This window comes from Lolium perenne, chromosome 1, assembly GCF_019359855.2.
Source record: "Lolium perenne isolate Kyuss_39 chromosome 1, Kyuss_2.0, whole genome shotgun sequence".
Taxonomy (NCBI): domain Eukaryota; kingdom Viridiplantae; phylum Streptophyta; class Magnoliopsida; order Poales; family Poaceae; genus Lolium; species Lolium perenne.
The window spans coordinates 227640158-227667944 of record NC_067244.2 but is presented as its reverse complement, the minus strand read 5'-3'; the positions used below and the strand labels follow the sequence as shown (position 1 = coordinate 227667944).

The following is a 27787-nucleotide window of genomic DNA, read 5'->3' as shown; positions in this document are numbered from 1 at the left end:
CGTACACTCGAGGGTGGAGCAAGTGAGCCTGGTGTGATGGCACAAATATCAATATCTTGTGCATCCTACCTGGCCTCACTTACTCCATCCCTGGATGTTAATATTTGTTTCGACCAACAAAGTATGAGGCATTCCATTTAGTTCATACTAGCTACTTCTTAATTGCATTGGCCTTTCTTCCATTTTAGTGCCAATGATTAAATTGTTTGGTCACTTGTACACTCTGGGGTGGGGCCAGTGAGCCTGGTGCGATGGCACAAATATCAATCTCTTGTGCATCCTACCTGGCCTCGCTGACCCCATCCCTGAATGTTAATATTTCTTTCGACCAACAAAGTATGAGGCATATGATATCTAGTTCAAAACAATGTTTGGTAGGTGCAACCAACTAAACCCGAACCTTGGGTTTTTCCACCACCACGAGACAGATCACCAAGCAAAGTCCACACTTCCTCGAAGATTCGGTCCACCGTTAGTAAGATCATCTTCACCGGGAGCCCCTAAATAGATATCGGTAGGGGCGCCGGCAACTCCGTTTTGGGGCCACCGGCATAACATCCTCTATTTGCGGATGCTGCTCCCACACCGGCGCCCCCAAACCGCCGGCCCCGATATATTTAGAAAATCAAGTTGAAATGTTGAAAACGATATTCATACGAACTTCAAACGAAATTTGTACAAATTTAACACGAATTCAAACTAAAAAAACTAAAAATAAACATCTAGCGACGCGGGGAGTCGAAGGCGTTGAAGTCCAGTTCGTCGCCGCTGGACGTCCCGAAGGACCATCTGTCGGCGTTGTCGGCCTCCTCCTCGTTGGCCTTCTCCTCCTTTGGCGCCGGAAGCTCCGACGAGGTCGACATAGTTGGCGCCATGGTCCCTGGCGGACCACACCGCCGCCTGCCGCGGGTCGAACGCGATATGCCGGTAGTCTTCGTTGACGGAGCGGCCGACAATGTACTGCAGGGCGGGGAACTCCTCCTCGTCGCCGTCGCCACGGAGGGCCGCCTGCGCCTCGGCCTCCTTCTCCCACCATTTCTTCTTCGCTGACGGAAGTGGTGGCGAGACGTCCTCCTTGACGCGGGAGCGGCGGCCCAACACCGTCGTCCGACGAGCCGAATCAGAGGACGCGCGCCTCGCGTCATCGCGGATGACGACGCCTCCAGAAGGAGGTGCGGGTCCAATAGTACACTAGTGTATGTGCAACCAGGGTGTGCGGTGCTTGGTAAGAGCCAACTTGATATGTCTTATCGCACAAGCACAAAGACACACACACATTCTCCTCGACCGATCGCCCCAACTCTCTCAACTCTCTATCATTCGGACATAGCTTGCCACGTCAAGTAAGTATCAGCCGGCAGACAATAGATAAATACCAACTCGCGGCGATACCAACTCTCTCTAAATACCAACTCTCTCTCTCTTCTTCTTCTTCTTCTCCTTCTTCTTCTCCTTCCTCTTCTTCCTCCTCCTCTTCTTCCAACTCGCGGAGATACCAACTCTCTCTAAATACCAACTCGCGGCGATACCAACTCTCTTCTCCTCTAAAAAATATTAAATAAAAATTAATCTGTCCTAATGCACGGCCAATTTTCCATGTCACACCAAAATCACGGACGAACACTAACTGCAGCAGCACCTGAATGCCAAACCACAGACGGAACAGCTCAAAAAAAAAAAAAAAAAATCACAGACGGAATCCATCTTCTTCACCCCGAAATTCCCTATCCCCCAAACAGCAGAGCGGCGATGCCTTCCGCCACCGAGGGCCGCCGCCGCCGCCTAAACCGAGTGGGCATCCGCGCCAACCCGCGTCCGCACGCGTCGCGCTTCCACGCGTAGGTAGCCCCGATCAGTGGAACAGGCACCGCCGCGTCTGATCCATCCCTTCGCGCGCCGCCGGGCAGAGAAGCCAAAAGAGAACCGCAGCCGTCTCTGTCTTCTTAGTGATGGCTTTCCCCCAACAGGTTCAGGGTTTGAATTGCCATGCCCGGCCGGGGGAAACTGAACCTGAGCTTGAAGACCCGTGTCACTTCGTACAGGAATTCCTCTTGTGATGATTTTAGTTGAAATCTACTTTGTTGCGCAATATTATGTCAAACAGTTATCTTACGTTTATCTGCTTGCATTATTGCAGGAATCCATGATATACTCAGTCTAGCTGGTTGTTTCATGGCAAAGCATGATGCACTATATGAGAATGAAGCGCATTGATTTCTTCGTTCTCTGGTAGGTTCCCTTAATTTAGTTTGGATCATTTGACTGTTTTTGTCTTCATTTTCTTTTCTGGCTGTGAGCTTTATGATTTGCATTGCGCCAATTGCGTTTGGTTAGTGGTGACAGTATACCATTTCAGAAATCGAAAACAAATAGCAGCTAGCTACCTACAAAATATTGTGGGCACTTCAGCGTATCTGATTCGTCAACCATTTGGGCTGGTAGGTTACTAGAAATATCAGGTGCAAATTTTTCTAGTGTCACAACAGACTAGCATTGCAACTAAATTACAGCATGCATGAATAGAGTGAAAATGCAGGTTAGCTGTAGCTTGCAGATCAGTCCGAGAAATTGCATTCACCAACAATAGCAAGGTAAAAAACTAAGAGTCTCTTTCTGGCATTTTCATTAAACACGTCTTGCAATTCTCATTCAAATATTATGTGATATATTCGAATAGATAGACCTGGGTATATCACAATCTAGTGAGAGTCACCTATCCTCATGTAACTCTGAAAATTGAAACTTTGAAATGAATGGAATTCCGGTGGGGACTCCCCCCCCACGGGTGAACGTTTTTAAAAAAATCTAGCGAGAGCTAACTATGTTAAACAAAACCTAAAGCCCTGAGGTTTGCATAATTGTGGTGTTCTTCTGCCTTCATGATGCGGTCTCCTCCTACACGAGCCCCCAGGTATCACCGGTTTCTTAGCAGGCCCACCCCCTTCGTAGCGGAGTATACAACAAAGGGCCAGCGACCCGGGTTGTCGGTGATGGGCAATGCTGAGGACTTGCTTCAAGGAGTGAGTAAGTTATTCTCCACCATGTAATTTCACGGAGCAGAGGATGTAATATTGCGTGCCTCGCACATGCCAGCTTAATAGCACCTAGCTAGGGGTTTTTGATATTGGTTTTTTGTTTATACCATCATGCAACAAGGTCCAACCAAAAGTCTTTGGTGCTTTATAAGCCAAATCTAAAAGCCAGAAAAGGCCCAAACACACATCTCCTAAATCTAAAATGCGAGCACATGTGAGTTGTACAATTAACATAGCTCCCTCTTATCCTGCACCCACTCGGCTTCGTTACACACTTTGCACTCACTTAGATTCTTTGTACATTTTGGGCCAAGGCCCATTATTCCGCCCTCCGAACTACAGGATAGCGGTAGCAAAATGTAGGACTACTTACATGTGCAACAGTGTGAGAGAGCTCTCAGCATAAGTACAAGGACTACATTGCACGAGCTTATAGTTGGGGCTAGAGTGGGTTCAGTGCAGGGATTGAGGATTATAGAGTTTTGACGGCAAGAATCAGGGCGGACTTTAGGCCAGGTGAGAACCCCTTGGACTCAAGGAGCTCAAATGACTCTGGGTCTTGACCGTCCGGCAACTTCCAGTCGAAATGGTACATCATGTTGGCCAGTGTGAGCTCCACGAGGCGCGTACCAAATGCGGTTCCAGGGCAACCCCTCCTTCCAGCGCCAAACGGTATGAACCGAGGGTCCTTGCCACTGTAGTCGATGACGGTTCCCAGGAACCTCTCTGGTCGAAACTCTGTGGCGTTCTCCCATGATTCGTTGTCCCTCCCAATTGCCCACGCGTTGATCAGCACCCGGCTCCTGGCCTGGATATCGTAGCCGTGCAGCCGAGTGTCCTGAATGGTCTCGCGTGGGGTTAAGAGTGGCACCGGCGGGTGTAGCCGCAGCGCTTCTTTAATGGCCGCATGTAGCATGCTCATCTTCCCCAGATCCTCCTCATGGACACCTCCGTGCGCCTGTGCAACCTGTCTGACCTCTGCTTGGACCTTCTCCATCTCTCTTGGATTCTTCATTAGCTCGGCCATCGCCCATTCTATTGTCTTATATGGCGTGTCGGTTCCCGCTAGGAACATGTCCTGCAATACAAAAAAATCCATGTTAACACTATATACAGATAATAAAGATGGTATGCAGTCTCTTCGGCAGAGTCTCCCTACTATGCATTGTAGGCGATGTATCATAAACTAGTATCATATATATAATACTAATCTATGATACTTTTCATTGTGACTAGTCTAAAAACAACATAGCTAATGGTGCGAGTAGTTAATGGTGGTGTACGTGGACCAATCATTGTTTTTGTGATGCTTACCAAGATAAGGGCCTTGACATCGATCCGGTCCAACTTAAACCCGTGATCACCATCCTTGAGGATGGACAACAAGTCGTCGAGGAGGTCGGGAGCCTCACCGTCGTTTCCTCCCCGAATCCTCTCATGCTCCGCGAGTATCGTGTTAAGAATACCGTCGAGCTTTTTCACCGTCCTCTTCACCCTCGCGTCGAGCCCGGTTGCCCAATCCATCCACCAGAGCCAGGGGAACATGTCGCTGATGGCAATCACACCGAGCAGGCCACTTACCTCTTTCATGACATCATGGATCATCCCTGGCTCCATTCCACCAAGCTTGTATCCGAACGACGCCCTAGAGATCACGGTGTTGGTTAGGTCGACGATTAACTCCGTCACGTTGACACCTTCGTCCTCCCGGATGGCGCCGCTCGCTAAGGCGCGGATCCGTTCCACAAAGGACGCGACCTCCTCCTTGCGGACCGTGTGGAAGGAGTCCACACGCTTGGCGCTGAGGAGGTGCACCACGGCGATGCGGCGGAGCTGTCTCCACCGGTCGCCGTAGGGGCTGAAGGCGATGTCCCGGCAGCCATAGAGCGTGCCGCGGGCGGTGTACTGCTGCGGGCGGCTGCAGAAGACGTGGTCCTGGGCCCTGAGCACAGCCTCGGCCATGGGCGCCGAGGAGACCACGAGGGTGGGCACGGAGCCGAGGCGAAGAAGGAAGAGCGGGCCATGTCTCTGGGCCAGTGCCTGCAGCCTCCGGTGGAGGTGGCCGCTGCCGAGCTGGTGCAGGTTGCCGATTACGGGCAGCGCTGGAGGCGAGGGCGGCGCGTTACGGTTGCCGCCCTTGCCTTTAACGATGACGAGGACGAAGAAGCAGGAAACCACGAATAGTAGAGAGAGGGCTAGTGTGGAATCGAGCTGATCTAAAGAAGCCATGAGCAGTAGCAGAGCCTACGTACGTTATGCAACACACTTACACTGAGCATTGACAGAGTGCGTGTGGAAGTCGTCACTTGGCTATCAACATGCCGAGAGGCGATAAGGTAATGCAGGTGCGTGTGTCCACAGTCCACAAGAAAAGAAGATCGTGTGATCGAAACGTACGTGGTTGTACGCCTCAAGAATTAATCGGCACCGTTATTTCCCGATGCATGCTAGCGAAAATAAGGAGTGGTGGTGACATTTCCGATCATGTGGCGCGCACGTCAGGACGAGGACGACGAGATTTGAGGAAGTTTTAGGGTGTGTTTGGTAGGTCGGTCCTGCTCAGATTGTCTTTCCCGACGGAGACTTCCTCACCCTATACAAGCTAAAGTCAGATTTTACCGTGCGTTTGGTGGGTTGGGTGTGTTCACCCATGCTGAGGCAAGAGGTTGTTTGGTGGTTGTATGAGCTGAGATCGTGTTGAGCCAATAAATTTTACACAAAAGTCCCTGAATAGAAAAATAAAAAGCAACCGGGTCCTTTGTTCAACCAAGCACCGCACTGTGCAAGCTCCGGCAATGGCGGCTGCTTCGTGGCGGCCGTGGTGGCGCGTCGAGGCGATGGTGGATGGAGCCGGTCTGGCGGCGCGAGGAGTGGCGCTTGGTACGTGATGTCCATGGCGGCGCGAGGAGCCGGCCTTGGCGACGCTGGGCAGCTGCCGTCGGGGCGCGAGGAAGAGGGGCCTGGAGCCGGCGTGGCAGCGCGAGGAGGAGGGGCTTGGAGCCGTCTTGGCGGCATGAGGCGGCGGCGCTTGGTGCTGGCCATGGCGGTGCGAGGAGCTGGCCTGGTGGCGGCCACGACATCGGAGGACGGGAGCGAGGAGAGCGGATGCTCAAGACAGACGTGGGTGCGGGGGGAAATGACCTGCTCGAGAGTCACGGGGTCGCGACCCGGGCTACCTCGCACAGTGTTTTGCGGGATCAGCTCATCCCGGATGAGCAGCGAAGCTCGATTTGAGCTTCGCTCTTCATCCCGGCTCTGAGCCCTTTTCTGTATCTGCTCGGCAGTGTGGAGATGGCACGAGCCGACCTAACAAACAAAGAATCTCCTTAAAATCTCGGTTGGGAGGAGAATTTCTGAGTAGCCCCGGGCTACCAAACACACCCTTACTGAAGCGTCTAACTCTCGTAAGAGGCTGTGATATATATGGTGTATATTTTTTTTTTTGAGGAAAGGATCTGATTCATAAATCAGGAAACTCAGTACAAATTACAGCTAGGTCCAAAAAGAAACAAAGAACAACAAAAGAACCCAGAAATTTGCACAAAGCACCCCGAGAAGCCTGAAGAAAACACAATCAGATCCAGCACTTGCCCCAAACACCTAGGCGACGGCGGCGCCGCCGTACCTCTTGCCGCCGGGAAGAAGATGCCGCCACAACATGTAGATGGCCGCAGGAGCTGTCCGCCTCTGAAGGACGGATCCGAGCGTCGCTGAACAAGCACGGCCACAGCAGCCGCCCCCCGCCACCACCCATCTTCCAGCCGGCACCGCGCCGCCTAGGTCCACCACCACGAGCCCCGCACCACCTCCGGACGCAGCTCCCCTCGCCACCAAGGCCGGCCGGAGCTGAAACGTCGACGAAGAAGACCACCAGACCCACCAGCACCCAAAAGGGAACGCCGACCTCCACCTGCTCCGCTCCTCGCCACCAAGGCCGGCCGGCGGAGCAGAGACGGAGATCCACGCCCGACGAACCTCCACGACCTCCCCGGCGCCGAGGCCGGAACGGGGAAAGATGGTGTATATTGATTGCTGGGCGCAGATATTTACAAGGTCTGGTTTACAACTAGGCCACACAACCAGTGATTTTGATTACGTAACAACCAGTTGAATATAATTGCGTTTCTTTCATCAGATTGGTCTTATGGTTAAACTGGCTAGAGGATGCAATTTCATATGGTATGAGAGCTACAAGGTCATGGATTCAAATCCTAGACAATGCAGTATTTAAAACAAATATTTGTGGCTTCTCTAAAAAGAATCCAAAAATACATGGCTAAGACCTGTGCGAGATCTAAAAATAAAGGCTCACCGGCATAAACATGGGGAGGTGTTAAATATAACTAGATGAAACCCCGCGCGCTGTGAACATGTGAGGAACCTCTCTTGAAAAACATTCTCCCCTATTAGTCAATGCAGCATGTGAAAAAAGTACTCACATAACTGCAATTATATGAAATATTGCATACTGTAATCAAATGTCCCGTAAAGAAGACTAATTTGGTCACATGTTCGAAGCTAAGTCTTAAGAGAAACTACTTATGATTGCTATTATCTCAAGATGTGTTCAAGTGCACATTGTGTACTTAAGAACTCCAAAGAGTTGTTATTGAACTATGTAAGGGCTGAATATCCGACACTCAAACTTAGATACTGTACTGTTGTTCATAATAGAATAAAGATTCTAGCAAAGAGAGACCAAAAAGAATGTTAAGTGTTCAACTAAAACCCCCGCAAAAGAAATGCTGAAGTGAAACATCCTTGAAAGGTTTCACTGAACGGCAGAAAGCTTTCACTGAGCATCTCTATGGTGGCCAGTCGTCGTTGCCTGATGTGTCGGCTGCCTCTGAGCGCGAGGGTATGGACATGATCGTGGTTGAGACGCTTGACCTTGAGAAGGATGGTGATGTCGACTCGTCAGTTTCGCTCTCGCCTGGGTTCGGTAGGCAGGCAGGCAGGTGGTTACTATAGGTGAATGGGTTGCTAAGTTAGGGGTGTTGACACCTGTGCCCGAAGATGTTGTTGCGAGAGAGATTTGCGTTTTCCTTGCCACCTTGGCTGCTTCCTACCCTAGGTGTGATAGTCCAAGATCAGCCTTTAGGAATGACAAATCTAACGACTGTCGAAACAAGAAGACGGGTGCTACAGCAAAGGCATCTGCAGTGGCTTGATGGTTGCCCCCTTTGCCCGTGTCTGTCCTTATCGGCGCGGTGTAGGTGTGTCATGTCTGGAGTGTTTGTTCAACCAGACTAGGGTTTACAAGAGTCCTAGTAGAATTCGTAGTTGATGCGGGTCCAGCTTGTTGAGTCCTTGCGCTGGTCCATCTTCATAATCTACACCGGGTATAGCAATGTCGGGTACTCGAAGGGTTATGCCCACATCACCATCTTCAAGAGGGATCAATGCATAAACCTTGCCAGGCCTACCATCGATGACACCATGACGCCAGACGGCATCACTGCCATGCGCGAGTCAATCATCCTGCGTTCTTTGTTGATATCCCAATGCACGATGCTGCCGGGACTCGTAGATGACACGTTGCTCCACCTTGGTCCCCACGCGAGAAACATGCGGAGACTAGCGCATAGCCACCAAGCTGTCCACACGTCCGTCCAACTGATGAATGGCTCCAAAGATGATGCCCCCCAAGGGGGTAACAACGCGTACGTCGCCATCATCCGGTCTAGGAGACCTCCATAACGCCTCCAACGAGGGCTACGACATCCACGGACATCACCGTCAATGGTGGCCTCCCCCGGGTCTGACCTGGAAACAATGGAGCGAGAGACGTCCCCACCAACGCCTCCACCGAGGAATATGACAGACACGTCCGCTGCCGTGGATGGTTGCATCCTCACCCACTTCAGTAGATGTACCAGCGTCTCCCCCTCACCATGGAAGGTGGAGGTCACATCGTTGCTTGACCGGCACCATGGCCACGCACATGCAATCCTAAAGCTCTGTGTGGGATCCCAGGATCCCCCACCCATGGCCCAACCCCCCCACCCACTGATAGAGAAGGACGTCACCGCCATGTTGGGAGCCGCCGCCCCAGCGTCCATGTGGAAAGGGTGGCACATCGATCTCCACCTAGTAGGCCGACAAGCACACTGGCACGCCGGTGTGACCCTTCAGGCCCGACGGGACAAGATCGGGCCCAGCACCATGCCGTCACTGCTGACCAACTGCCACCGTAGCAGATATGCTATCGCTAACCACAACCATCGTTGGAGTCGAAGCGGGCGCCATTCTCCATCCCCATGGTTGTGCCCTGGCCGGCACCTCGCCGCCGCCGTGTCGCGTTGGCTTTGCCCGGCCACACCGGAGCCTGAGTGGTGGAGAGAGGGAGTTGCCCCGGGGCGGTGCGGCACCGCCGCCCGAGGGTTAGTGTTGAGAGGGGCCGCGCCGCCTAGGGGTTAGGGTTGAGAGGGGTTGAGTTTGTGCACACTTGCGTAAATTATGTAAGGTTCTTTTCCTATAGCGTGAGCAGGTTCATACACCACCACCACATGCCACTGTAATTCTTTTTGAGAGAAACCACGCAACATATATTAACCAAACCCAGTACAACACACGCGGCATCTAGAAGAAACTAGAGGACACAGGACCGAGAACATTTGCAGAAAAAACCCCCAACAAAAGAAATTTGCACAAAAGGGCCTAGAGGTCCCTGCAAACACCATCTTCTTCCTCCATCGCCGGATCCGATCCAGCACCTCGCCATCGCAGGCTTTGTGGGTCACACGGGAAGCTCCTCGCAAAGAGGAGCGAAGAAATCCGCTGTCGCGCATCGACCGGGGCTCATCCCCATGCTGCAGGTCGGATCCCAAATCCGCCGCTCCACACCGATCAAATCGGGTGAGAACGACCGATCCTCCAGCATCCCGGGCCGCCAACCTGCTCTCGAGCCATCATCCTCACCGAACGGTCGCCGGCGCCACCAACGGAAGCAGCCACCAACCGTCTTCCTCCCTCCTGAACAGGGACTCCAGGCTTCGCGCCGGCGCCGGAGGGCACGCCATCGGGACGGGGTCGAAGCCAGAGAACAAAAGGCCAACAAAGCTGCCGCCGCCACCTCCTCACCGACAGCTTCAAGGCATCGTACTCTTGCCATCCGGGGTTGGCAAGAACCAAAGCTCACGAGCTCCTCGGCGAATCCGAGATGGGGCTGGAGCCGGAGCACACTTATTGGATGGAGCCGCGCCGTCGCCGCCACCAAAACGCCGCCGCCACCAAACCCTAGATCTACCCTATCTACACACCGGACCAAGAACCCCGGGGTTCCCCATCCCTCCCGCGGCCGGAGCGGCCGGCGGAGGGACGAGGAACCCGCAGGCTTGCCGGCGGAGGGAGGGAGAAGACTGGTCGCCGCCCTCTTCGCCTTTCTCTGGAGTTAGGAGAAGGAGGGGGAAAGTGGACAGAGGTTTCCCGTAGAAATGCAACCTGAAATGTCAGGTAGAGCCCATGCCACTGTAATTCGGAAATATTATCTGGCAGACAGCATATATGAGCCTGCTCCTGCTAGCGCTATTTTCCTCTGCTTAATTTTATTCTGATAGCTCCAGAGTAAATTTGACATTCGACTCTCTAATGAACTTCTGCTTATCAGGACGGGGCAGACCACTACGTACGGTTCCTGTCTGCAAGAAAAGACCACGAGGAAGGACTCCGTAGTGGTATGTATACACAGGGGAAACGTGCACGCACCTAGTGGACCTGCATTGGTAGTTTTACACAACCCACCGCCTCCGCTAGTACGTCCTGATTCCGATCACAACTCTTGGCGAATCCACCGTTTTTTATCGTTCCCGCAGGCAGGCGGCCAGCACTCAAACCCTAGCCCCGCAAATCCGTCTCTGCCGATCCACGGCCATGGCGGACTGGATGATGCTCGACCGCTTCGTGTTCCGCAGGGACGACGATCCGTCCTTCCATGACGACGAGGCCGCGCTCTGTGCCCGCGGCACTACTTCCCAGGGCGACACCTTCCGCGTCGCCTTCCGCATCGTCGATCCGCCATGCGTCTCGCGCCTCTACCTGCAGTGGCCAGGCGTCCCAAAGGAAGGTTCTTCGTGCGATCTCGTGGCGGCGCACCGCAACCTCCTCCTACTTAGGCTCACCTCCGGCCCCATGGACAAGGACGGGTCCCTGGTTCACCCGCAGGATTACTTCCTCTGCGAAGGACGACGACCCTCCTCCTTGCCGGACCAGCCGCCCCTGAACCTCCACCGGATCCCCGTCTGCACCATACCGTTGGTTTTCCATCTCGATCATGGGAAGGAGAGAACCGCGCCGCGCCCGTTCGATCTTCACGCGGTGGGTATCCTCAGCCACGGCGAGGACTTCGCCATCGCACAGCTGAGCGTAACTAAACCCCATCGGCCTGGCAGGGTAGCAGCTGACCTCTGCGTGCTCCGCTCCAACGTCAACAGTTCCGATCACAGCTGGAAGGTCGAGGAGCATCTACCCATCACTTACGATCGCGTCGAACTGTATCAGTTGGAACGGTGGAGAACCGACATCGTCGTCCCGTTCGAGAAGCTGCTTTGCTGGGTCAACTACAGCCTAGGAGCCATTCTTTTCTGCGAGATCCTCGAACAAAGGCCTGCCATCACATATCTTGCGTTACCTGCTCGCGGCAAACCTGGTGAATCAGATCCGCATCATACGCATGACCAAGTCAAGTGCCGTTGCTGCTGTGTGTGCACCACCCAAGACGGCCACGAGCTTATGTACATCAACATTGGACATGAGGGTACAAATCTTGTTGGTCCGTTGACTGCTACTACTGGTTTCACAGGACATATTTTGAGGAAGGAAGAGAGCGGTCGCATGGAGTGGGACAAGATTTTCGCCATTAGATCTAATCAACTCTGGTTTGCTGACGACTTCCCACGGGAACCTCTGATTTTTCCTCTTGCGAATGTGGTCAAGCCAGATGTGATATACTTTCTCATGTCCGAGGAGGCAATGTGTGGAGTTAACAAGGTTTATGTGGTTTCTTTTGATATCAATGCCAACGCAGTGCTGATTCTTCCATATATTACAGACGACCTAGAGGGTAAAGATGCGGACTTTGTCCAGCAAAAGTCCTATCTACTCGACCCATTTATCCCTTCCGAGCTTCCAAGGTTTTTGGGGAATATTTCCTCGGAGCATAGTATGACGCAACACTAGATAAAAGCGAGAAGAACACTACTAGAAGAGGATCAGGAAAACAACAAGTCTCAGTTGCTTCAGAATCTTACTGTTCACAGTTCTTGTTATCTAAGGTTGACAATTAGTATGTGATGCATTAATTTGTAAGAAAACATATAAAAGTTCAACATTATCATACACATCGTTTGAAAAATCTATTCAATACTATTTTCATGTGATCAATTCAAACATTTGAAATAGAATATTTTTAAATGTAATATACTGAAAATTCAGTCCCAAAATTCACATCATAGATATCTACTAGTTGGGTATACAGGTAACGAAAAACCCACTCTTCAATAAGATGCATGACAGATCCTTACATGTTGTCCTTCCCCTAGGTTGTTCACTTGTTTCACTCAGATTCTCAATAATCTTTACTATTAGTTTGCAATGGGTGGTGTCCGTACGTGAAAAAACCATGGTACGTAAAAAAAAAACCAGATCGGATCTGTCCGTGTTACCGTAGATCGATAGGAAAAATTGGTTCATAAAAAAAGACAGATCCGATCCGTCCGTGTTACCTTAGATTGATGGAAAAAATCGGTTGTTCCGTTGCCTCATACGCGAAAAACCGGACCCACTGCACGCAGTAGTCACCCAGTCTGTTCCTGCTTTGTTTCGTAGGTCTTCTAAGTTTCCACCATACATAGTCCTGGCAGTGTCGGCGACTCCGGCAGCCGCTCCTCCGTCCGTGGCGGCGGGTGGCTCTCGGGATCTGGCGGCTCGGTGGCGGCGGGCTTCGGTGCTGGAGGGGCTGCTGGTGGTGGTCTCGGCGGGGGCCCTGGACGCCGGAGCGGCGGCTCCGGATGGTGGCAGCGGTGCCGTCTTCTTCGCGGCGAGCGGTGGCCCGTGGCCCTGGCCGTGTGGGCGGCAGGGTGGCGGTGAGATCTAGTTTTATCAAAGAACTAAAGTTTCTTCTCAAAATATCTAGAAGATGGAGAAAGGTCTGTCCAAATATATACGATTCAGTAAAATTTTCTTCATCTTGAACGAAATTTAAATAACACGTTTCAGAGCTGATGATGAATGTGTCAAACAACATCCATGTGAAGACTATCAGGCCATCTCCAACGCGGCTGATCAAATATGACATAAAAGGTGTCCTATCTGGTCCATTTGGGTGGCCGCCCGGACGTGGATGGAGAGGCCGGAATCCGCCTGCCCGTTTAGTTTGCGTGCTCCACCCAACGCGGCCACCCATTTGGCCAGCACGGGCCCAAATGATTTCATATTTAGCAAGCCAACTATTTAGCAAACTAGGGACACAAATAATTTTTATAAATAGAAAAAATACACACAACGATTCAAAAGTTATTATAGAAAATATATCGTCCAATAATTACGTAACATAGCATGGGAATTTGGAGGACTTATCAACGACGTTCTTGAAGAAGAACTCATCTCCGCTATCCACCATGATTTGTGGACAAAATGGCAAATAGTTTAAGCTTAGATAAACTGGGCCGCCCATTTCTTCGAACACCTTGCGGGCGGCAGAAGCCACGGAGGACCAAGGCAACCTGTGGGCAAAGCTCGTCACGGCCGACGATGCGGCCACGCAGCATGGGGCAGGAATCACACCTCTCAAGGACTTGCGAATCACCGCGAACGAAATCGGCTACTGCTGCACCTAGGGCGGCGACCTCGGTTGCTGCTGCTCCGACGGCGGAAAAACCACCTCTCGAGCCGCTGGTGAATAGTACCCACCTAGGGCGGCATTACGGTGGTGGCGACCGACATCGAGTACGACGGCAAATCGGCGCTCGAGGGGCCGCGGCGGGGCAGAGGGGAGAATTTCGGAAAGATGGTTGAGTTGGGAGACTGACTAGCAGGCCAAGGGGGAGTGGGGAGGGAGGACGCGAGCCACGTCCGCGCGGCGCGCACATCCATGCAAAGCAGGCCCAGATTTGGGCTGGCTTTGGGTCGCAGCGGACTCCGCGGCGGGTAATTTTTTTTATTTGCATCCCCACGTTGAGACACGTTTTAGTCCACCGCGATCCATCCAGACGCACGTGGACACTATGCTCCCTGCGATTGGAGATGTCCTGAAGATTAGTTTCGAATAATAAACAAAAAGAATCCCAAAATTCCAACGTTTCTGGAGGTCGTAACATGTAGAATCACAAGCATAAAAATAATTCTCAAAGCATCAGGTCATAAAAGATAAATACAACATTGTAGAAGTCGATGTTAGGGGTTACATCTGCTGCCAAATACCGCATGACACAGCATCACAGTGATATGACACCAACCAAATAAATGTTATTTCACAGGATATCCTGACTTCCACATCACACAACTAGCTTTTTTCCTGCTCCTCTAGTGCTACATGCAGCACAACTAGGTATTGCTTCATAGCTTGGTCTGGTAGCGCCTCCTTTCCATCTTTACTCAGCTGTAAAATTAAGAAAAAAAACAAAAAGCTGAAATCTTCTGAAACAAAGTAAACTAGGATAATTTGTTACAGTCAGTCAAGTATTTAAAGGCAACAAGTGTTATATTCCAAGTTTCAATTTAAGAGGATCATCAAAGCATGACAGCAAAAAAAGAGCTACTAACTTTTCAAAAGGATGGACCAGTTGGTAAATAAACTGCTTCATACTTCACATAGTTTGAGTTAGGTAAATATCTACATACAGACATAGACCAAGGGTTTATTCTAAGATTTCAGGGCTCAACGTGATCCAGGTTTTCTTTTTTGTTCAAACAAGCTCTGGAAATAGTAGTCTAATTGTTTTTCAACGGTAAAATCATATCTTTCTTTTCTACTGGCCTATAGAAAGATTGGGGATGACCATGACATAGTAGTCAAATTTGCTGCTACTCTACTGTTTTTTTTTTTTTTTTGGATATATGGTTATCACAAGCACAAAATTATGTGGACAATAAAACAGATTTCATAAACTTATAACATGAACTCTGCAAATACCTTGGGAGATTTAAGCACTTTGTAAACTCGGACGGAAGGAATGACTCAAGAAGACTGAACCTTCGCTGGACCATGTCAACGTGTGGGCCTGAGATGTCTTCCTCGCTCACATATGAATCAACCGAGATCACCAACTTGGAACGCATATCAATAGTAACCAGCGAAAGAGTATCAACGGCACGCATCTGATGCTGACGCAACAGAAAATGCACCACATTTGGCTTGTCCATACTGACAAGAGGATACATCAAAGCTTCCACTGGAAGAAGGGGGTTGCGAGCCCACAGTTCATCGGACGTGACGAAGAAGGTCATGACCCACTCCATGCCACTGCTCTCCGTCGTCCTTAAGGAGTGGTACGTGACTCTGAAACCAGTGCCGTTGCTAAGCGGGCCGTTACGGTTCCCATCTTCGCGGACAATATCGATGAACTTGAGCTGCTCGTAGGCATGGCCACCGACGGTGGTTTTGGTGACGCACACGCTGCGATTTGCGTCGCGGAACTCGGGATGGTCGAAACAGCGATCTGGAATAGGTAGCCGAAGGTAGGTGACCAGAGGTTTTTTTTGGAACACGTTGCAGAACAGGACGCCTCCCACGCCGTAGTTGACCCAGCATAGATGGTTGTCGAAGGCGACCACGGCGTCGGTTGTCCACCTCCATAGATCGTCTGATTCATTCTCTTGGTAATTGACTGGTAGATGCTCCTGGACGTCCCACCTGTGGTCGGAATCACCTACCTTGGAGCGGAGCACGCACAGCTCGGCCTCGCTCCTCTCCCACCGGAGGGGCCTGGTTAGGCCGAGCTGCGCCATGGCGAACTCATCCTCGCCTCGGCGCAGGATGCCGACGGGGTCCATGTCGCCGAACATGAGCCTGGTAATTATCGGTTTGCCTTGCGTGGCACGCACGAGGGCCACCGGCAGCTCGCACATGGGGATGTTCCGGAGCTGCAGCGGCGGCAGCGAGTCGGACGGCGAAGCCCTGCAGATGAAGTGGTCGTGCTGGGAGAGCATAAAGTGGGGATCGCCGTCGGGCACGACGGGATCGTCGGCGATGAGCCTGAAGAGGAGGAGGTCGCGGTGCGCCGCGAGGAGAATGCACGAAGAACTGATTTTGTTTGGGTCTCGCCCGTGCCCGGCCGGCCAACGCAGGTAGAGGCGGGAGATGGCCGGGGGGTGGGCGACGTGGAGGGCGATGGTGAAGGGGCTGCCGAGGAAGGTGCCGCTGGTGGTGAAGGGCGCGATGTCGATGCCCGGGAAGGACTCATCGTTGTCCCTGCGGAACACGAAGCGCTCGAGCATCATCCAGCTGGGGGCCATGGCTGGCTAGCGTGGTCGCGCGGCGGCGGATCTTCCTTTGCGGTTTGGGTGATGGCTGCGGGATCTCAAGCAAAGGGGAACGCGGTGTGTGCTGCCTGACGTCTCGCAAGGAAGAGACCCTGCCTCGCCCGAATCGGCTGGAGAATCAAAGAAACGCGGTCAGGAAAGAGCGCAGGAGAGTTGCCAGAAAAACACCTCCACGAGATCGAACAGGGTGCGTGTCCTTCTTTGTTTCTTTCCGGCCGCTAGCCAGCTCGCGCGCGCGTGATTAGATCGATGGATCAAAACGGGTTGTTTCCAAATTCCAGTGGCTAATTCACGGGTTGTGTCTATAACTAAAAAATCACATATCTAAATACATAAATATCTGGACAAAAATGAGATACTTATTTTTATACGGAGAGAATATGTATGTTGGCCAGGGATTTTTTATCAAGAAAAAAAAACTACGTCAACACATGGTCAGCCTAATGACCAATTCAGCTTTAATCAATAATATTTTGGCATGAACCGTGCTGATTTTCTCAACATTAGGACTTTATTTTCCCTCAAAATAAAATTTTCTTATAATCAAACCTGAAATCTATAAAAAAATATATTAAATATACCAAAATATTTATGAGAATAACATTACAACTCTTATAGTTTGTCTTTTTTTGAAATTTGGAAACAATTTTTTTTGAAACAACACTCGAAAGGTTTTAATTCCTTATGGAATTTCAACCCACACCAACAAACAATTGCAAGTATTATTTAGATTTGGTATGTGACAGAATACCACCTTTAAAAGGAATCTCATCCCAGAGATTCGAGGAGGCTAGAAAGAAAATGAGTTTGGCATATGTCGGGTGGGCTACTACCCTTAAAAATAACTTGTGTAGGTAGCTTTCAGTTTGGCTTCATACAAGGTTCATCTTGGGCATGACTCGGCATTGGGTCATCTTTTGTATTTTTTGTGTCTTCTATCTTGGTTTCCAATAGCTAGGTGTATATTCACATATCTTGAACTTGCATATACATCAAGATGGCTTGAGTGGTTTTTTCTTGTTCAGCAAACCTTCTAGTCTAGATAGGATGATCGTTGAACTATTTTTGAGACCGAGGGATCACCCTTTGGGTCAATCAGAAGATTGGATGGAGAGAATCACATATCTTTGTTTAGTCTCTTTGTTGATGCTTCGATAGGCTTCCACTACTCTTCAACTTGTAGTTGGTGTTCAAGCTCACTTTCGTATTATATTTAATAGCAATTTAATCTACCATCCTACGATTTAGGCTTATGAACATCGTTTCTCTTGTATAGGTACTCTCTAGATTGGCAAAACCAACATTACAAGACCGAATAATGAGATTAGTAGAAAATGGTTATCAATCCATCTTGCACCAAATCATTAGTCTGTGCATGCATGGTTCTTTTGAATCTTGCACTCTAACACTTGGTCAAACTCACAAGTTCGACAAAACTTGCATGAAAAATCAGATCATTGTTCAAGCCCATCTTTTTTTAATTACTTTTATCAATTTCTAGCTACTGGTTTGTGCATCTCATATTTTACGCTTCATCACCTTGATAGAGAACATCAGTTGGGTGAGTTGACCATGTCCAAGCAAAAATTGTTGTAGTCCGGGTAGCTTCTTGTTTGTTGTCGTTGTTGTCGTTGTTGTCGTCAGTGCATCTTTTATGCTAACAACTCCCTGAAATCTCAGACTGCAGTGAGGCTTTGGCATGTCGTGAGGCATTGCTGTCAGGTGTTGTTCTATTATTAAGTAAGGTAATTATAGCATCATATTGCAAGGGAGTGGTAGATGATATCAACAATAAGAATGGTGGATGTTATCCTATTGTCATCAAGGAAATCGATCTATCGGCTAGAGTTCTTTTTTTCTTGAAGACACTCTCAAACAAAGAGGCACATTGCTTTAGGCCTTAATGAAGAACGTGGATCAAAACGGTCACGCGTCTATCGATGGATCAAAACGGCTAATTCACGGTCACGCGGGTACATTGTCACATCCCTATACATAAATATCTGGACAAAAATAAGATACTTATTTTTATACGGAGAGAATATGTATGTTGGCCAGGGATTTTTTATCAAGAAAAAAAACTACGTCAACACATGGTCAGCCTAATGACCAATTCAGCTTTAATCAATAATATTTTGGCATGAACCGTGCTGATTTTCTCAACATTAGGACTTTATTTTCCCTCAAAATAAAATTTTCTTATAATCAAACCTGAAATCTATAAAAAAATATATTAAATATACCAAAATATTTATGAGAATAACATTACAACTCTTATAGTTTGTCTTTTTTTTTGAAATTTGGAAACAATTTTTTTTTGAAACAACACTCGGAAGGTTTTAATTCCTTATGGAATTTCAACCCACACAAACAAACAATTGCAAGTTTTATTTAGATTTGGAATGTGACAGAATACCACCTTTAAAAGGAATCTCATCCCAGAGATTCGAGGAGGCTAGAAAGAAAATGAGTTTGGCATATGTCGGGTGGGCTACTACCCTTAAAAATAACTTTTGTAGGTAGCTTTCAGTTTGGCTTCATACAAGGTTCATCTTGGGCATGACTCGGCACTGGGTCAACTTTTGTATTTTTTGTGTCTTCTATCTTGGTTTCCAATAGCTAGGTGTATATTCACATATCTTGAACTTGCATATACATCAAGATGGCTTGAGTGGTTTTTTCTTGTTCAGCAAACATTCTAGTCTAGATAGGATGATCGTCGAACTATTTTTGACACAGAGGGATCACCCTTCGGGTCAATCAGAAGATTGGATGGAGAGAATCACATATCTTTGGGTCATCTCTGGCTTATTAGTCCTCCTCATGTCATTTCTATTTCTGTAAACATCTTTGACAATCATGCTAAGCGTGTTTTGTCCTAAAAAAATCTAGGCTAAGGCCCAAATGCTAAGCGACAATAATTATCGGTTTGCCTTGCTTGGCACACACGGGGGCCACCGGCAACTCGCACATGGGGATGTTCCGGAGCTGCAGCGGCGGCGGCGAGTCGGACGGCGAAGCCCTACAGATGAAGTGGTCGTGCTGGGAGAGCATAAAGTAGGGATCCCCGTCGGGTACTTGGGGATCGTCGGGGATGAGCCTAAAGAGGAGAAGGTCGCGGTGCGCCGCGAGGAGGACACAAGAAGAACTGATTTTGTTTGGGTCTAGCCGGGGGCCGGCCGGCCAACCGAAGTCATCCCAATCGATCCATAGGAAGAGAAGAGTGGAGAAATTGTGTTTGAGAAAGACAATACTACTCCCCCTACTCTACTAGCATCTCTTATTTTCTTATCCTTTTTCTTCAAATCAATCCAGAGGAAGATAGATTGTGGGAAGGACCAAACAACCTACCTGCTTTCCCGGAAATCATCGGCCACATGACTGCTCGCTACTGTGAAGTCAACCACCACGATGCTCATCTCGTCTCCCGTTGCCCAGCCGATCCAGAGTGCCCTCTCCTCTCCTCTTCTCGCCGACGCCAAAGTCCAAAGTCACAAGTCACGCGATAGCCGACGCCCGGCAGCGTGCCCATAGACTTGTACTTATAGAGCTAACCAGCCAGCTAGTCAGGTTTGAAATGAAATCCAAACGGAGGAAGAAGATGATATTCTGGTGGTGCTTACCATCGATGACACCATGACGCCAGACGGCATCACTGCCATGCGCGAGTCCATCATCCTGCGTTCTTTGTTGATATCCCAATGCACGATGCCGCCAGGACTCGTCGCCGTAGATGGTAGATGACACGTTGCTCCACCTTGGTCCCCACATGAGAAACATGCGTAGACTAGCGCCTAGCAACCAAGCTGTCCACACGTCCGTCCAGCTGATGAATGGCTCCAAAGATGATGCCCCCCAAGGGGGTAACAACGCGTACGTCGCCATCATCCGGTCTAGGAGACCTCCATAACGCCTCCAACGAGGGCTACGACATCCACGGACATCACCGTCAATGGTGGCCTCCCCCGGGCCTGACCTGGAAACAATGGAGCGAGAGACGTCCCCACCAATGCCTCCATCGACGAATATGACACACACGGCCGCCGCCATGGATGGTTGCATCCTCACCCACATCAGTAGATGTACCAGCGTCTCCCCCTCACCGTGGAAGGTGGAGGTCACATCGTTGCTTGACCGGCACCATGGCCACGCACATGCAGTCCTAAAGCTCTGTGTGGGATCCCAGGATCCCCCACCCATGGCCCAACCCCCCCACCCACTGATAGAGAAGGACGTCACCGCCATGTTGGGAGCCGCCGCCCCAGCGTCCATGTGGAAAGGGTGGCGCATCGATCTCCACCTAGTAGGCCGACAAGCACACTGGTGTGACCCTTCAGGCCCGACGGGACAAGATCGGGCCCAGCACCATGCCGTCGCTGCTGACCAACTGCCACCGTAGCAGATATGCTATCGCTAACCACAACCATCGTTGGAGTCGAAGCGGGCGCCATTCTCCATCCCCATGGTTGTGCCCTGGCCGGCACCTCGCCGCCGCCGTGTCGCGTTGGCTTTGCCCGGCCACACCGGAGCCTGAGTGGTGGAGAGAGGGGGTTGCCCCGGGGCGGTGCGGCACCGCCGCCCGAGGGTTAGTGTTGAGAGGGGCCGCGCCGCCTAGGGGTTAGGGTTGAGAGGGGTTGAGTTTGTGCACACTTGCGTAAATTATGTAAGGTTCTTTTCCTATAGCGTGAGCAGGTTCATACACCACCACCACACCACTGTAATTCGGAAATATTATCTGGCAGACAGCATATATGAGCCTGCTCCTGCTAGCGCTATTTTCCTCTGCTTAATTTTATTCTGATAGCTCCAGAGTAAATTTGACATTCGACTCTCTAATGAACTTCTGCTTATCAGGACGGGGCAGACCACTACGTACGGTTCCTGTCTGCAAGAAAAGACCACGAGGAAGGACTCCGTAGTGGTATGTATACACAGGGGAAACGTGCACGCACCTAGTGGACCTGCATTGGTAGTTTTACACAACCCACCGCCTCCGCTAGTACGTCCTGATTCCGATCACAACTCTTGGCGAATCCACCGTTTTTTATCGTTCCCGCAGGCAGGCGGCCAGCACTCAAACCCTAGCCCCGCAAATCCGTCTCTGCCGATCCACGGCCATGGCGGACTGGATGATGCTCGACCGCTTCGTGTTCCGCAGGGACGACGATCCGTCCTTCCATGACGACGAGGCCGCGCTCTGTGCCCGCGGCACTACTTCCCAGGGCGACACCTTCCGCGTCGCCTTCCGCATCGTCGATCCGCCATGCGTCTCGCGCCTCTACCTGCAGTGGCCAGGCGTCCCAAAGGAAGGTTCTTCGTGCGATCTCGTGGCGGCGCACCGCAACCTCCTCCTACTTAGGCTCACCTCCGGCCCCATGGACAAGGACGGGTCCCTGGTTCACCCGCAGGATTACTTCCTCTGCGAAGGACGACGACCCTCCTCCTTGCCGGACCAGCCGCCCCTGAACCTCCACCGGATCCCCGTCTGCACCATACCGTTGGTTTTCCATCTCGATCATGGGAAGGAGAGAACCGCGCCGCGCCCGTTTGATCTTCACGCGGTGGGTATCCTCAGCCACGGCGAGGAGTTCGCCGTCGCGCAGCTCTGTGTAACCAAACCCCATCGGCCTGGCAGGGTAGCAGCTGACCTCTGCGTGCTCCGCTCCAACGTTAACACTTCCGATCACAGCTGGGAGGTCGAGCAGCATCTACCCATCACCTACGATCGTGTCGAACTGTATCAGTTGGAACGGTGGAGAACTGACATCGTCGTCCCGTTCGACAAGCTGCTTTGCTGGGTCAACTACAGCCTAGGAGCTATTCTTTTCTGCGAGGTTTTGGAAGAAAGGCCTGCCATCACGTATCTTCCTTTACCTGCTCGTGGCAAACCTGGTGACTCAGATCCGCATCATACGCATGACCAAGTCAAGTGCCGTTGCTGCTGTGTGTGCACCACCGAAGGCGGCCACAAGCTTATGTACATCAACATCGGACATGAGGGTACAAACCTTGTTGGTCCATTGAGTGCTACTACTGGTTTCACCGGACATATTTTGAGGAAGGAAGAGAGCGGTCGCATGGAGTGGGACAAGATTTTCGCCATTAGATCTAATCAACTCTGGTTTACTTACGACTTCCCACGGGAACCTCTGATTTTTCCTCTTGCGAACGTGGTCAAGCCAGATGTGATATACTTTCTCATGTCCGAGGAGGCAATGTGTGGAGTTAACAAGGTTTATGTGGTTTCTTTTGATATCAATGCCAACGCAGTGCTGATTCTTCCATATATTACAGACGACCTAGAGGGTAAAGATGCGGACTTTGTCCAACGAAAGTCCTTTCAACTCGACCCGTTTATCGCTTCCGAGCTTCCAAGGTTTTTGGGGAATTTCCTCGGAGCATAGTATGACGCAACACTAGAGAAAAGCGAGAAGAACACTACCAGAAGAGGATCAGGAAAACAAGTCTCCGTTGCTTCAGAATCTTACAATCCTAAACTTGCGGTGTAGTAGTCTGTTTGTGGCATGATCAGTGTGGCTTCAATGGGTCACTTTTATATATGACCTTGTTATGGTGGGTGTACTGAATTCCACTCTTTTCAGTACCAAGCTGTGGTGTTACTGCTGGGACATGTGAGAAATGATACTCTTTTCTGTGTTATGTTACACTCCTGCTCGTTAAATGATCATATTTCAGATATACATTTTTGCTCATGTTTTTTTTTTGAGCAAACACATTTTTGCTCATGTGTATCGTTTATTGTTGCTTCATTGGTCTAATTATCCAAGAAGAGAAAATTCAGTAATTTATAAACTCTAGGGCAGCTATATAGCTGACCTTTTCCCTTTGAAGGGCGGTCAACTTGCCACACCTCACTTTGTACATTCAACATTTTATACAGTTTTTTGTTTACCTTATTTTTGTACAATTTCTGAGCTCACTACGTACTGGTTGTTTTATGGAGATCCGAATAAGTAAGTATTCAAAGTATTTCGAGAAATATCTTACTATTTTGCTGTAACACATAATGGGTCCCAAGCAAGGGTAGAGGGCTAAAGGACGGTTGTGATGTACGGTTCTTGCTGGGCTCAATATCTAGCTTACCTCAACTTCCTTAAGACGAAGTATCTTATTGTTCACAGTTCTTGTTATCTGAGGTTGACAATTAGAATGTGATGCATTAATTTGTAAGGAAACATATAAAAGTTGAACACTATCATACACATCATTTGAAAAATCTATTCAATACTATTTTCATGTGATCAATTCAAACATTTGGAATAGAATACTTTCTAAATGTAATATACTGAAAATTCAGTCCCAGAATTCACATCATAGGTATCTAGTTGGGTATACAGGTAGCGATAAACCCACTCTTCAATATGATGGCAGATCCTTACATGTCGTCCTTCTCTAGGTTTTTCACTTGTTTCAGTCAGATTATCAATAATTTCGTCAAAGAACTAAAGTTTCTTCTCAAAATATCTAGATGATGGAGAAAGGTCTGCGCAAATATATACGGTTCAGTAAAATTTTCTTCATCTTGAATTTAAATAACATGTTTGACACCATCCATGTGGACTGTCAGGCCATCTCCAACGCGGCTGACCAAATAGAACACAAAAGGTGTCCTATTTGATCCATTTGGGTGGCCGCCAGGACGTGGAAGGAGAGGCCGGAATCCGCCCGCCCGTTTGGGTCGCGTGCTCCACCCAACACAGCTATCCGTTTGGCCAGGGTGGGTCCAAACAGTTTCACATTTGGCCATCCAACTATTTGGCAAATTAGGGACACAAATAATTTTTGTAAATTGAAAAATACACACAACGTTTCAAAATTTATTATAGAGAAATAGATCGTCAAATAATTAGGTAACATAGCATGTGAATTCGGAGGTCTTATCGATGACATTCTCGAAGAAGAACTCATCTCCGCTATCCACCATGATCTGCGGTCAAAATGGCTACAAGTTTAAGTTAAGATAAACTGGGCCACCCATTTCTTCGAAAACCTTGCGGGCGGCAGAAGCCCCGGCGGACCAAGGCAACCTGTGGGCAAAGCTCGTCGCGGCCGATGATGCGGCCACACAGCATGGGGCAGGAATCGCACCTCTCAAGTGTTAGTGTATGCTCTCTGTACGTGTACGGTCTACGGAGTAGTACTCCGACCGTACACGTACCTCCTCTGTAATGCCACGTAGGGGGCTTTTCCCTACCTATATAACACGCAACCGATGGCCCGAAAGGGTACGCATCGTTCCACACAATTCCACATGGTATCAGAGCGGGTCTCTTCCCGACTCTAGCTGTCAAAAACCCTAGACACCGACGCCGCCACAGCCAGCCGCCGCCGCCTCCTGCCGCCGCCGCTCCCTGTCGCCGCCCTTCCAAAACCACAAAAACAAGCCTCTGCCGCCGCCGCCGTAGATCAACCAAATCACAAACAACAACAAACCCAAGCCGCCGCCGCTCTCCTAGCCGCCGCCGCTTTCGATCTCACAACAAAACCCACGCTGCCACCGCTTCTAGCGTCGCCGCGTTTACACATCATCGCTGATCATGTCGTCCTCGTCCTCCTTGGTGAAAAACCTTGCTGCTGCTCTTGGTGCTCCCCCGTCCCAGCTCCTGACGCGCGATAATTACGTAACATGGCATGGGAATTTGGAGGACTTATCGACGATGTTCTTGAAGAAGAACTCATGTCCACCGGTGTGAGGGGCGTCGATGTATGCGACCTCCCATGTGGAGGCGGCGGCGGTAGCTCCACATGTATTGGTACATATCAATGTTCTAACAAGCAAGAATAGAATAAACACAAAGTAATATCATGTATTGGTACATATCAATTCAGAGGAAGCTAGACCGTGGGAAGGACCAAACAGCCTACCTGCTTTCCTGGGGATCATCAGCCACATGACGGTTCACTACGCACACCACGCCGTTGAGGCGGTGAAGTCAACCACCATGATGCTCATCTCGCCTCCCGTTGCCCAGCCGATCCAGAGTGCCCTCTCCTCTACTCGCCGACGCCAAAGTCCAAAGTCACAAGTCACGCGATAGCCGGCGCGCGGCAGTGTGCCCATAGACTCGTACTTATAGAGCCATCCAGCTAGTCAGGTTTGAAGTGAAATCCAAACGGAGAAAGAAGATGATATTCCGGTGGGAGCGCTGCTATACGTACGACAAATTGTGTACGATACTTGTCCGATCTTACGTGGGTGCGACCAGCGAGAGACTTCGTCACGCGATGCAATGGAAACGTGGGCCTGGACCGGAGCAGTCTCATGTTTTAGTAGGCCCCACCTGTTAAGTAAAACAACTTTTTTCTTTACTTTGTCCCTTTTGTTCTTCTCCGACGAACAAAACCATCCCCTAAGGGATTAGGGGCGTGCCGGAAAAAACATTCCCAACCGTGTGCTCCAAAGCACCTTTTTGTCCAGCGCGTCCCGATACGGTATCCGACACCTGAGCCCGTTCGCGCTACACTGGGGACGCTCTGGGGACGCCGGACACACCGAAAAGCGAGGCGGGGAGTGGCGGGACCGACGCGTCAGCGGAACATTGAATTTTAACCTAACCGTCACCTACCTCGCGACAGAAGTTATTGGCGCGCAGCGACGATGCAGTTCCCGCAGAGGCGTAGCGAAGCGTCTCGTCGCGCCTAGCTCTGCGTGCCGGCGTTAATGAGTGACACCGCTTCCCCGCCTCCCTTCGGCCAATAAAAAGGGCCGCCTCTCATCGTCCCTCTCACACACAAACTCTAGCGCCTCTCTCTCCAACCCTAGCCGCCACCATCTCAAGAGTCGACGCCATGGCTGGTAGAGGTGCAGGCCGAGCTCGCGATCGTGGTCGTGGCCGCGGCAGAGCTGCACGCTCGCCGTCGCCTGCGACGTCGTCGTCTTCATCGTCGGACATGCAGGACGAGGAGGGGCTCGTGCTGATCGGGACAACAAGCGCCTCCGCCTCGAGTGGGCGCGCCAGTTCCCGGAGGACGTCGCCGCGATGGAGGCCTTCTACGAGAAGAAGGAAGGGGAGAAGGCGGCGGCGAAGGCGGCGAAGAAGGCGGATCGCGAGGAGCGGAAGGCGAAGTCGCCGGCGAGGAAGAAGGAGAGGGAGGAGAATGCCGCGAGGAAGGCGGAGGAGAAGAAAAACAGCACCGGCCCGTCGACGATCGTCCTCTCCCCCTCCTCCTTCTTCGAGTGGACATCCACTCCGGTGTCGGCGACGACTCCGGCTCGTCGGATTTCGATTGGGATTCCAAGTAGTTTAGGGTAGTTTCGAAATAAATGTGGTTGTAGCGTCGAAGTTTGCAATATATTTCGTATTTCCCGTTAATTTTTTATGTTTTGTTTGATCTATTCCGTACGCAAATATGATCAAAATGTTGTTTCCGCCGCGCTACGCGCTGCATAATAGAGCATCCGGCGGGAAAAAATTAAACGCAGCGCGTGGTAAGCATTTACAGCGCGCGATCGCAGCGACATGTAGCACGCCAAATTTTAGTGCTCCTATGCTCTAAGATCTGGAGTCAGGGCAGGATTTGGGTTTGATTTAGGCTGGGCCAGAGACTTTCAGGCGTGGGTCAATAATTAGCGTTCAGTTGGCCTAAAAAAACGTTCTGGAGGAACTATCGTACAGGAGTCGTACGTAAAACGTCGTGTGTGAGGCAATTCCGTTCCGGTGGTGCTTGTTTGCTTATCTGCACGCAAGATGGACGGCCTAGATGAGTAATGCCACGGATTGCTGACATGGCAGGAGGATCTATTCTGGTTGTGCTAATAAACAAAAGGCGGCCCAAACGAGGCAACTCCTAATTAATAGCAATTGATTGATTGCAGAGGCTGGCTGGCGGAATTAGTGTGAGATATGTCCTGACTCTTTGCCTCCAATCTCTCCACGTTCTCTTTCCTTCCTTGGTACTAGTACACCGTGACAACATGAATAGGACTAGTACGCAGCGGCGGAGCCAACATGACCGATCGGAGTTATATTGTTCATGATTTCGGGACTTTGAGCGGTCAGTGTCACTGGCTGGTAACACCATCCAGTTTGAACCCTGCATCAGTTTTGACTTTTTGACAATTTCGAAACAAAATCCAATAGAAACTTATGTTACATCAAAGTTAACAACAATTAAGAAGAATTACGGTAAATATAGGAGTACTAGACACCTGAAGCTGTACAAAACGTATGAAACCATATTCATTTAGCATGGTAATCTCGATGGTGGATAATAACCACACCGATAGCATTCACTTCAACATTCCGTTCAAT

The 27787-nt window shown here is 50.3% G+C and overlaps 2 protein-coding genes and 1 long non-coding RNA gene across 3 annotated transcripts; 2 read left to right on the top strand and 1 right to left on the bottom strand.

Moving 5' to 3' along the window:
* Nucleotides 1-1666: 1666 nt before the first annotated feature.
* LOC127327180 (uncharacterized) lies at nucleotides 1667-13256 on the top strand. Its single transcript, XR_007868426.2, has 2 exons — nucleotides 1667-2229; nucleotides 12861-13256. It is a non-coding gene; the product is annotated as an uncharacterized lncRNA (long non-coding RNA).
* LOC127327178 (cytochrome P450 71A1) lies at nucleotides 3255-5370 on the bottom strand. Its single transcript, XM_051353942.2, has 2 exons — nucleotides 4350-5370; nucleotides 3255-4113 (listed from the first exon to the last, which is right to left on the bottom strand). Exons 1-2 carry the CDS (start codon nucleotides 5262-5264, stop codon nucleotides 3508-3510), a joined length of 1521 nt encoding a protein of 506 aa, XP_051209902.1. The 5' UTR covers nucleotides 5265-5370; the 3' UTR covers nucleotides 3255-3507.
* A 7973-nt stretch (nucleotides 13257-21229) lies between the features above and the next one.
* Nucleotides 21230-23118, top strand: LOC139834361 (uncharacterized). Its single transcript, XM_071824831.1, has one exon. It carries the CDS (start codon nucleotides 21632-21634, stop codon nucleotides 22916-22918), a length of 1287 nt encoding a protein of 428 aa, XP_071680932.1. The 5' UTR covers nucleotides 21230-21631; the 3' UTR covers nucleotides 22919-23118.
* The last annotated feature ends 4669 nt before the right edge of the window (nucleotides 23119-27787 follow it).